Genomic DNA, 12584 nt, shown 5'->3' with positions numbered 1-12584 from the left:
AGTCCCCGGCGAAGCCCCCCTCGCATCAGGAGTCCCCGGCGGTGCCCCCCTCGCATCAGGAGTCCCCGGCGGAGCCCCCCCTCGCATCAGAAGTCTCCGGCGGAGCCCCCCCTCGCATCAGGAGTCCCCGGCGGAGCCCCCGGCGGAGCCCCCCTCGCATCAGGAGTCCCCGGCGGAGCCCCCCCTCGCATCAGGAGTCCCCGGCGGAGCTCCCCCTCGCATCAGGAGTCCCCAGGGAAGCCCCCCCTGGCATCAGGAGTCCCCGGCGGAGCTCCCCCACGCATCAGGAGTCCCCGGCGGAGGCCCCCCCTCGCATCAGGAGTCCCCGGCGGAGCCCCCCCTCGCATCAGGAGTCCCCGGCGGAGCCCCCCTCGCATCAGGAGTCCCCGGCGGAGCCCCCCCTCGCATCAGAAGTCTCCGGCGGAGCCCCCCCTCGCATCAGGAGTCCCCGGCGGAGCCCCCGCTCGCATCAGGTGTCCCCAGTGGAGCCCCCCTTACGATTCCCAGAGCTTTTCTTCCAATAATAATAATCCAAAAAGTGACAAGAAAAAACAAACGAAACTCCATATTAAGTGTAACTAATGAATCCATAGAACCACTGTGCAAATAGAATATAAAAAAGCAATAAATACGGCACTCTAAAATAAGTAATGGTAGTGCAACTATGTGATCTGTGCAATAATAATATAGAATCAATATATATAAATAATGACAGATAAAAATCCACACAAGTGCAATAAATAATAATTAAGTCCAATGGTATCAAAAAGGTGCTTAGATCAGTGAAGAAACGTGCCCTTGGTAAAAAGGTCCCATAGACGATACAATCAAAATTGATAAAACAGCTCCACGATCCTCCTCAAAATGACTCTCCTAGGGATCTCTCGTCCTAACACCGCATAGGATTTTCCCTATAGAACCTCCATTCACGTGGTTGTTTTACATTTCTATTATATTCATTTTTTTGAGCAATATTTATTATACTTTTTTGAGCGTCACTTAATCATCAGTTTTTTACACCATTTATATTTTAATTTGATTGAGCGCTACATTCATTTAATATTTTGTTACCTACATTTACTAGCGCCTGGGTTGTCCACTATTTGCGCCTGAATTATGCCTACTCTACATGAATGGGCGCCCGGATTGCGCCTACTTGACCCCTATTAGCGGCTCAGTTGCTGCTGCTCTGTACCAGCCGATTTAGATAGCTACAGCTTGTGCGCAAGTGTGGTAGAGCAGAGAGCGCCCCTTCAAGCCCAGCAGCGTGCGGGTGTGATTTCCAATGCTGCCTATCAGTGCCGGGACAAGGTCACCCAGTGCCCAGGGCGAACATACCAGATTGCGCCCCCCCCCCCATTTACAGTGCAAGGGTTCAGTAGCAAGTGATGCAGAGCTCAGGAATGGAAAAAAAAAACATATTAAGGATTGTGGAAATAGGGTTCAGAAGACTGGTATAAAACCCAATATGTTATATATTGCAGTTTAACAATCATTAGATGTGGTGGCTGCATTAGTTTTATTTTAGGCTTTTCCCCTCTGTTTTCACCTGGCGATCTGGCCAGTGGCATATGTCCTGTATTAGAGTGCCCCCAATCTGGATAAAGGAGCACAGAAGGCACAGCTGATAGCAGCATAGTCAGTCTGGGAAGGAGGGTAGTGTTAGATGTACTAGCAGATTTAGCCAAACTCAATAGCCTATGAAAAACAGGATCACACATTCTCCACACTTCAGCACACTGGACTCCTCTACTTTCTGCTCTGCTGTCTAAAGTCAACATGGGAAAGAGAATGAGGAGGACACGCTCTGACACACAGGGGGGCTCTGACACACAGGGGGGCTCTGACACACAGGGGGGCTCTGACACACAGGGGGCTCTGACACACAGGGGGGCTCTGACACACAGGGGGCTCTGACACACAGGGGGGCTCTGACACACAGGGGGCTCTGACACACAGGGGGGCTCTGACACACAGGGGGCTCTGACACACAGGGGGGCTCTGACACACAGGGGGGCTCTGACACACAGGGGGGCTCTGACACACAGGGGGCTCTGACACACAGGGGGGCTCTGACACACAGGGGGCTCTGACACACAGGGGGGCTCTGACACACAGGGGGGCTCTGACACACAGGGGGCTCTGACACACAGGGGGGCTCTGACACACAGGGGGGCTCTGACACACAGGGGGGCTCTGACACACAGGGGGCTCTGACACACAGGGGCTCTGACACACAGGGGGGCTCTGACACACAGGGGGCTCTGACACACAGGGGCTCTGACACACAGGGGGGCTCTGACACACAGCGGGCTCTGACACACAGGGGGGCTCTGACACACAGGGGGCTCTGACACACAGGGGGCTCTGACACACAGGGGGGCTCTGATTCCCAACAACATCGATGGCATTTGCAGCTTGCTGAAATAATGTTTCCCCAGCCTTTATCCCCAGTCTGCACATGTACAGAGCTCTATGCTAACACCTCAGCTCTTTTCTGGGAATGTGGGGCTGACAGAGCAGGGGAGGGCTCAATAGACTGACAGGAGACTGAGCTAATAGGGACAGGTATTTATTTTTTCATTGCACCCAGCTTATATCAGGCAAATAATATAGTAAGTACACTGCTGTTAGTGAGACATATCCTGTGTTTAGGATGGGAGACAGCTGGGGGGAGTTAGTTAAGCACTGGATCCCCTCCCTATACACAAGTACTAGATGGATCAGCAGAGAACATTAACAAATGAAAAGTCCCAGTATATTCCCAACATATATAAGAATTGTTCTTCACTTTTTGTAAACCTGCTCTGCAAAGTACAGGGCGAGTTTACAGCACAGCCAGGTAGAGTTTGGAAGGCAGAGCAGTGGGGACTCACATGGAAGAAAACTAACATCCATCCTGTGAGATCTTCATGTTGGGAGAGCTGTATGATGTATGCAGGGGGCGGAAAGCAATGATCGGAACTGCACTGTTGTATCATCTTGCTCCGCCCACCTGTAGAGGAGCTCTCAGTGTCACAGCCCGATCCAGCCAGCCAGACTGATGAGAAATCAAGGCCAGTAGAATGAATTGTTCTCCCTCTGTGCCAGAATGTGGTTGCCGCTGTAGAGAGGAGGCAAGCAATATGTATGGGTGCATCCTCAGCCCACTTTTTGGGCAGACTGTACAATTGAGTGGAGCCATAACCTAAATATTCTCTGCATGCTCATGCTGCTGTCGGCGACCTAGAGCCCCCTCCCACACTCCTCCCACACCCTGCCCAGGGCAGCCGATCCTCCCGCCCACCCCTTGTACCGGCCCTGCTGCCTATAGATGGCAGTGCTGAGCCGATGACGTCACTGAGAATCCAGCTTCAAGATAAAGAGAGCACTGCTATAACATTGCCGGACGCCGTGGCGTGTGTCCTTCATCCAAGCCAACTGGGAGGTATATCGTCAGGTCCACGAGTTCTAGTCTAACCTGGGCTATGTGGATCGGGTGTGCAACGCACACTTTTTTTTCCTACATTTTTTTAATTATTCATTTTATTTATGGTATTTATGGTTTTCATTTATTATTTTTATACCCCTTTATATTTATTCATTATTCATTTCATCAAGCACCCATTTTTATACACCATTATTTATTTTTAGATTTACCCATTATTATATTTTTTTTTTTCTTTTTCTACACCATTTTTTATTTTTCATATGCATTTATTATTTTTATACACCCTGATTCATAGTTATTTTTATATTTATTAATTATTATCCTCATTATTTTTCTTTATTTTTATACACCCTTATTTAGAGTTATTTTTATATTTATTAACTATTATATTTATCATTATTATTTATTTTATACACCCTTTTTTTTTATCTTTATTCTTTAAATTTATTCATAAATGTATCCTTTTTTATTTTTTTATATACATTTTTATTCATTATCTTTATTTTTTTATGTATATTTATACTCTCTTATTTTTTTATTTTATATTACTTTTATTTGTTTATATTTTTAACCTATTTTTTTCCATTCACAATCTTTTATTTATATTTATTTATTATTAATGTCATCGCACACCCATTTTTATTTTTATACACCGTTATTTATTTTTAGATTTACTCATTATTAAGAAAGCGGGGCCCCATTCACAGGGGCCCTGGGGCCCAGGAACCATTCCTAACAAGGAAGAGACCTGGTGTAGTATAAAAGGGGTTTTTAACCGATTCAGCCCTCGGAAGATTTTACCCCCTTCCTGACCAGAGCACTTTTTACGATTCGGCACTGCGTCTCTTTAACTGACAATTGCGCGGTCGTGCGACGTTGTACCCAAACAAAATTGACGTCCTTTTTTTCCCCCCACAAATAGAGCTTTCTTTTGGTGGTATTTGATCACCTCTGTGGTTTTTATTTTTTGCGCTATAAACATAAAAATAGAGCGATAATTTTGAGAAAAAAAAAGCAATATTTTTTTACTTTTTGCTATAATAAATATCCCCAAAAATATAAAAAAAACCCTTTTTTTTCCTCAGTTTAGACCAATATGAATTCTTCTACGTAATTTTAGTTAAAAAAAATCGCAATAAGCGATTGGTTTGCGCAAAATTTATAGCGTCTACAAAACGGGACAGTTTTATGGCACTTTTATTAATAATTTTTTTTTAATTAGCAATGGCGATCTGCGATTTTTACCGTGACTGCGACATTATGGCGGACAATTTTGACACTATTTTGGGACCATTGTCATTTATACAGCGATCAGTGCTTTAAAAATGCACTGATTACTGTGTAAATGACCCTGGCAGGGAAGGGGTTAACCACTAGGGGGCAGTGAAGGGGTTAAGTGTGTCCTAGGGAGTGATTCTAACTGTTAGGGGGGGGTGGGCTTCAACACACAGGACAGTGATCACTGCTCTCGATGACAGGGAGCAGTGATCTCTGTCATGTCACCAGGCAGAACGGGGAAATGCTTTGTTTACAAAAGTATCTCCCCGTTCTACCTCTCCGTGACACGATTGCGGGCATCCGACCGACATCGAGTCCACGGGACCCGCTGTCACGGAGGACGTGGCACTCGCGCGCCCGCAACACCGCTTCTTAAAGGGGACATACCTGTTTGCCCTTTTGCCCCCAGTGCCATTCTGCTGATGTACATCAGCGTGCGCTGGTCAGCAAGCGATTAAAATAGAAATGGTAAGCAAAACATTTGTGTATAGATATAAAAAATAAAAAAATTATAAATATCTTTGTTGCCTTTTTTATAAGTGATCACATTCCCTCTGTTCTCAGCTGCATAAGAGCTTGGGGAGGAGAAGCAGCAGCACACTGATCTTCTCAGTGAAAAGCTGTGCAGTGGGGGGGGGTGTCAGGACAAGTCTGATCATTGGAGGAGAGCAGGCTGAGTTCCCATCATAGCTAGAGAACTGACCACGCTGTGCTCTCCTGCTTAGTGTGGTCAGTTTTTATTAGGAAAGCAGAGGGACTGACAGACACACCAGGGATTTCACATAAAGGAAGCAAAACAAAGAGAACAGGAGACTTTCTCATACAAGTACATGGTACAGCAGGCACATATCAGGAATAGGAAATGTTGGGGTAACAAACACCTTCCATTCTGGGCCAATTCTGACATCTCTCTCATACACGGAACAATTCGTTTTTTTTTTTCTTGGAACCCACAAATATTATATATTTTATAATCAGAGACCTTGGAGATTAAAAATGGTGGGTGTTGCAGTTTTTTATGTCACAAGATATTTGCATAGTGGATTATCAATTATCAAACTTTTTAGGAAAAAAATACACTGAGTTTTAGTACATAGAAATGCAGTCTAATACTCAGTTGTTTGGTAAAAAAAAAAAAAAGTTCCGCCGAGTATATAGACACCTAACACGCCATGCTTTAAAATTGTGTATGCCCGTGGAACAGCGCTAAACTATATTACCTAAAAATTTTCATAGGAGACACTTTAAAAGCCTTGACAGGTTACCAATTCAGAGTTACACAGGAGGTTTAAATTTTTTTTGGATTAACTTTATTGCTATCACAAGGGATGAACAACATCCCTTGTGACCGCATGAGCCTTGACAGGTCCTCTTTATGGTAAGATCTGGGGTCTTTCAGACCCCATATCTCTCCTATGCCCTCCAAAGCATCCGATCTGAGTTTGGTTTGATCGCCTGTAGAATTAAGATGCTGTTGCTCCCAACGTAGAACTCAACATTTTATCTGGCATAATGCAATGTCCGATAAAAGCAGGAATGTGTATTAAGCCAATTTGTCTCCATACACCTTCTTGGACTGGGTGTTTGCTAGGCGCTGACAGTATGGGGGAGATTTACTACAACTGGAAAGTGTAAAATCTGGTGCAGCTCTACATAGAAACCAATCCGCCTCCAGGTTTTATTGTCAAAGCTTCATTGAACGAGCTGAAGTTAGAAGCTGATTGGCTACCATGCACAGCCGCTCCACATTCTGAGTGCTCCAGTTTTAGTAAATCTCCCCCATTGTACATGGCACCTTTTCTGTAACCCGTGTGAATGTAACATTACAGGACTATATATATACAATTATTTTGCCATGTGTCTTTGTATATTTAACTTGCTCTTCAACAATTGTTTTTCTTTGTCGCAGTCCTAATTGGCTGTTTTACTTTTGATTGACAGGCCAGATTCTAAAGCCGTAGTTCTGGTGGAATCCGGGATCAGAATTCACACCACGGAGTTTGAATGGCCCAAGAATATGATGCCATCTGGGTTTGCAATGAAGGTTTGAAGGAAATCAATTACAGTCTCACTCAAAACATTAGTCATGTCATGGTCTTCTGAAGCTAGTCATAGTCATTACATTCTTAGTGCACAAACTCCTTTTGGAATAGTTATGTAGTATATGGTAGGCCCTCAGACTACATGGTAGGCCCTCAGACTACATGGTATTCCCTCCGACTACATGGTATGCCCTCCGACTACATGGTATTCCCTCCGACTACATGGTAGGCCCTCAGACTACATGGTAGGTCCTATGGTAGGCCCTCAGACTACATGGTAGGCCCTCAGACTACATGGTAGGCCCTCAGACTACATGGTATTCCCTCTGACTACATGGTATTCCCTACGACTACATGGTAGGCCCTCAGACTACATGGTAGGCCCTCAGACTACATGGAATTCCCTCCGACTACATGGTATTCCCTCCGACTACATGGTATTCCCTCCGACTACATGGTATTCCCTCCGACTACATGGTAGGCCCTCAGACTACATGGTAGGCCCTCAGACTACATGGTAGGCCCTCAGACTACATGGTATTTCCTCAGACTACATGGTAGGCCCTCAGACTACATGGTAGGCCCTCAGACAACATGGTAGGCCCTCAGACAACATGGTAGGCCCTCAGACAACATGGTAGGCCCTCAGACTACATGGTAGGCCCTCAGACTACATTGATGGCCTTTTTCTGGCACCATCCTTCTATGTTTCTCACGAGCTTCCCAAGTATTATTTGATTGGTATGGTTATCTGTTGAGCAGTTGGATCTTTTTTGAGATGGCCTTGGGCCAACCTTGTTTAAGAAAAGCCTTTTGGCATTCCAGCTGTGTAGGGTTTAACCACCTCCTGCCTGGTCTATTGTAAAATTACAGCCGCCCCGGAGCCTCTGTCTTCTGGGTGGACGTTATATGACACCCTCCCGGTTGCGTGCCTTGTGTGTCCCCTAGGGGTGTTTCGTCACATATGGCGACCCATCACATTTGGCTGCCCGCTGGAGTGGGCATGCGCGACGCCGCCATATGCGTTCCAACACTTATAAAACTTTTGTCACTTTTAACACTTTTTTAAAAGTGTTTAAAAAAATAAAAAGTGTTTTTGTCACTTTTAAAACGTAAAGTTTTAAAAGTGTTGGAACGCATATGGGGCGCTGTCGCGCATTCGCACTCCAGCGGGAAGCCAAATGTGATGGGTCGCCATATGTGACAAAACAGGGGCCGTGCAGTGGCACAATCTGTGACCTGCTGTGTCCACCAGACACAGCGGAAGACAGATCGCTATACCGGGCCGGCCCTGGTACCATGTGATGGCTGTGACCAATCACAGTGACATTGTTGCCAACCATCAGTATTTATACTGGCAGCCAGTAAAAAACAGGCACTTTTCTACTGCCAGTAAATGCCAGTGACAGGAAGAAGTTGCCAGTAAAAAAATGTCTGACGGTTGGCTTGATACTGCACATGTACAATTCTGGTCTGGAGCCGGCCGAGACTATTGAAGTGCCTGCTACAGTGTGTTCGGGCAGCACCGGCAGGGGCGGGTCTACCACAGGTGTGCCTGAGCATGTCGTGTGATGGTGCAAGGGAGCTGAGCAGAGCGGCCGGAGCCTCGTGTGCAGGTCTGTGGGACAGGAGTGGGGCTGTCAGTGCTGTTTGGACTGAAGGGACCACCTGGTGTGGAGAGAGACTGTGATTCAGGAGGAGACGCGTCGTGTCGGTGAGGTGTCATCATCATCTGTGCTGCTGCACACTGCTGTCAATGTCATTGTGAGAGTCAGTTTCATGTGTGTGCGTGCCTCCCCATTCTTATTTCTTGCCCCGTGAGCTACTTACTATATCAAAAATAAGATAGAAATATATTTTTTTTAACTTAATATCTACTTTTGGAAAATTCCAGTAAAAACTTGGCTGTGCCAGTAAAATTTGGATGTTGTGTCAGTAAATTTCAATCTGGTAGGTTGGCAGCACTGCACAGTGATCACATGTCAAATGTACACAATGGCTTATAGTCATAGCCAATCATTGTGTACTGTTGTGATCTCTGTGATTGGTCCCTGTGATCACATGGTACAGACAGGGCTAATCACAGCACACCTGTACCATGTGATAGCCAATCACAGCTATTGCAATAATACATAATGACACATGACTTGATGCCATTCATAAAAAATAAGCGAGTACACCCCTCACATTTTGTAAATATTTTATTATCTTTTCATGTGACAACACTGAAGAAATGACACATTGCTACAATGTAAAGTAGTGAGTGTACAGCTTGTATAACAGTGTAAATTTGCTGTCCCCTCAAAATAACTCAACACACAGCCATTAATGTCTAAACCGCTGGCAACAAAAGTGAGTACACCCCTGAAAATTGTGAAAAAGTGAAAATGTCCAAATTGGTCCCAAAGTGTCAATATTTTGTGTGGCCACCATTATTTTCCAGCACTGCCTTAACCCTCTTGGGCATGGAGTTCACCAGAGCTTCACAGGTTGCCACTGGAGTTCTCTTCCCCTCCTCCATGACGACATCACAGAGCTGGTGGATGTTGGAGACCTTGCACTCCTCCACCTTCCGTTTGAGGATGCCCCACAGATGCTCAATAGGGTTTAGGTCTGGAGACATGCTTGGCCAGTCCATCACCTTTACCCTCAGCTTCTTTAGCAAGGCAGTGGTCGTCATGGAGGTGTGTTTGGGGTCGTTATGTTGGAATACTGCCCTGCGGCTCAGTCTCTGAAGGGAGGGGATCATGCTCGACTTCAGTATGTGACAGTACATTTTGGCATTCATGGTTCCCTCAATGAACTGTAGCTCCCCAGTGCTGGCAGCACTCATGCAGCCCCAGACCATGACACTCCCACCACCATGCTTGACTGTAGGCAAAAAACACTTGTCTTTGTACTCCTCACCTGGTACCACCACACAGGCTTGACACCATCTGAACCAAATAAGTTTATTTTGGTCTCATCCCCAAAAATGGGGATATTTATTACAGCAAAAAGTACAAAATATTGTTTTTTTTTTCAAAATTGTCGCTCTTATTTTGTTTATAGCGCAAAAAATGAAAACCGCAGAGGTGATCAAATACCACCAAAAGAAAGCTCTATTTGTGGGGAAAAAAGGACGTCAATTTTGTTTGGGTGCAACGTCGCACGACCGCGCAATTGTCAATTAAAGTGACGCAGTGCCGAATCGCAAAAAGTGCTTTGGTCTTTGGGCAGCCAAATGGTCCGGGGCTTAAGTGGTTAAAGGCGTCAGTTTAAAAAAATATAAAGTATTCAAAAACGCAGATCTTGATGTTTTGGGGTTTGTGGTCTTATAGACCCTCGATCCCTCCATAAAGAGTACCTGTCACTGCCTATTACTGTCACAAGGGATGTTTACATTCCTTGTGACAGCAATAACAGTGATAAAAAAACAAAAAAAATAAATAAAAAGTGTAAAAAAAATGTTTTTCAATGTACAAAATATTGGCACACAATATTGGCTATTGGCCTGAGAGGTGGCCAAAATATCAGTATTTTATCGGCACCGAAAAAACAATATTGGTCGATCCCTAGAATGAACCCTTACCATTACAGCAGCGGACATGACGTCCTGCTTTTGCGGTATCACAAATTGGAATAACGCTCACCCTAGTAATAGACCAAATCCACTTATCAGCTGTGAAAGTTTCCCAACACCAGCGGCTGTCCGCTCACTGACGATTGAACTCCCGCAGTGACAACATTACCACTTTTCATAACAAGATAACTTGTCTGGCGTCAGTAATACCAATGGCCCAATGCATCCTCGGGCACCTTCATGGCCTCTGAAGACGCATTTAATGGTTGGGGGCAAACGCCAAGTGGTACCCACATTTAGGGCCCTGTGCATTCAGGGACCAAGGTCTGGAACGCAGGTCTGTGGTACCCAATTGGTACAGTGTTCAGCTCCGTGCAGCCTGCCTTAGGCTTTGTTCATACTAATGCACACTGTGTGAGTTCGGGGACATGCACCTGCATCCACATGGATGTCAGATTGGCAGCAACCGCTGAAATTACATCAACGGGACTGCCTGCATGGGCAAACTCAGACCTCGCATGGGCGTATGCTTTAGTACGCCCCGTGGGAATGAGGCCATGTACTTATGACAGGCTGCCTGCAGGGGGGGGGGGGGGGGGCTGGATGCTGCACCTGCTTCTCCTGGGCATGCCAAGGGCTCATTGAGATGGGCGTTGACATCCATCCTGTGCGCTGAACCACTGTTTTCTGTATCCGCACAGGCAGCCTATACAAGCGGACACAGCAGCTACACAGACATAGCCGTATGTCAGAATTTGACATGCAGGCAGGAGCAGGTGCATGGGTCTGAACGCATACTGACTGCGCTCAAACCTGAGCACCCGCGTCAAATTTTGACATGCGCCTGTGTCCGCGCATCTGCATGCGCTTGTATTGGCTGCCTGCACGCAGCTCCAAGTTGGATGCAGTGGTCAATCAACACTGCACACCGATCAGCTTCAAGTGTAAGGAAGGTAAAGAGCAGCCTCTGCCGCAGTTCTTCTCAATGGCCACACCTCCAACGTGTTTCGCCCAGCCTACCAGAGCTAAGTCATAGAGGTCCAAGGTGGATGCAGGAGCAGAAAACAGCTGCTCAGCATGCAGGAGAGGTGCCAACACCTGTCTGAATGAGTCCTAAAATGCCAGAAGGGATGCGCTGCTCCTAGATGGCCCCAAGTGAAACGGCCTTAAAGTGGGCATTTCATTTCAAGGCTGCATGAAAACATTTCCATCATGTTACAATATATGGCAAAAAAAACCTCACACCAGCCTGCATGAATTATGCTCCATATAGTGTGTGTGCACTGGGGATGTGATGCATTGCTACAAGGTATTGCTCTGTTTACAATTTTTTTTTTTTTTTTTACTTTATTGAAATGTTACAATATGGCATTTTATTCAACGCTATGCACCGCAGCTTTGCAAGCCATGTGCACCGCAGCATTGCAGCCCATGCAGAATTTTTATGCAATGCAGCTCAGCACATCATTATTGTGTGAAAAGGGCTCATAGAAAACAGTTGTTTTCTATGTGCTTTTCTGTTGAGCCTGAGTTAGTTGAGACCCAAAGGCTCCTTTCACACTTTGCGATTTGGAATTGCTGTGATTCTGCCCATGATTCCAAATCGCATAGAAATCACAGTACAATGTGCACGTTTGGATGCCCTTATCCTTCAGCCCGGGTTCACACCTATGCGAATTAGAGGTGCGTTTCCGCACCTCTAATTCGCATAGCAGGAGAATGTGACTGGCTCCCTATGGAGCCGGTTCACATATCTCCGGGGCGGCTGCGGTGCGCACTGCACAAAAACGTGCGTCTTTGGCTGCGTTTCAGGGCCGAATTCAGGCATAGAATCGGCCCTGATTCGTCCCTGAAACGGTGAACAGGGACGCACAGCGCTCCTGTGCGGTGCGCAGCGTATTATGGTGTGAACCCGGGCTTAGTGGCAAATCGGCCTTGACTGTCTCACGAGGCAAATCAAGCCTTCAAGGCCCTGGCCCAATTATTGTGAGCATCCCTGCTTTTAACAGTGCACTTTTCACACGATTCTGAGTGTCACATAGGGCAGCCCATTCGCTTGAATAGGCTTCCGTATGTGCGTTTGTCTCGCGAAGAGAAGCTTCTGCCCCTTATTGGGTGACAAGCTTTGTGCGATTTGTAAAGGTGCAGTTTGCCGCGATTGCCACGCGATACTTTTGCATGACAATCACGGCAGAATCTTATCGTTTTTAGGGTGCCATCGAAGGATAATGGCACCCAAATGTACACGCATGTTGTCCTGCAATTATCCGCC

General features: G+C 46.1%; 1 protein-coding gene across 1 annotated transcript in view; it reads left to right on the top strand.

Annotated features, from left to right (window-relative positions):
- The first annotated feature begins 3329 nt into the window (after nucleotides 1–3329).
- The window catches only part of LOC141139084 (adenylate cyclase type 3-like), a 78694-nt gene continuing 69439 nt past the window's right edge, over nucleotides 3330–12584 (top strand). The window contains exons 1-2 of the mRNA XM_073624888.1: nucleotides 3330–3427; nucleotides 6650–6752. Of these exons, the coding sequence (XP_073480989.1) occupies nucleotides 6726–6752 (27 nt within the window). The 5' untranslated portion in view covers nucleotides 3330–3427; nucleotides 6650–6725. The remainder of the gene's footprint in view (nucleotides 3428–6649; nucleotides 6753–12584) is intronic.

This window comes from Aquarana catesbeiana, linkage group LG04, assembly GCF_042186555.1.
Source record: "Aquarana catesbeiana isolate 2022-GZ linkage group LG04, ASM4218655v1, whole genome shotgun sequence".
NCBI lineage: Eukaryota > Metazoa > Chordata > Amphibia > Anura > Ranidae > Aquarana > Aquarana catesbeiana.
This window is presented reverse-complemented; position numbering and strand designations above follow the sequence as displayed.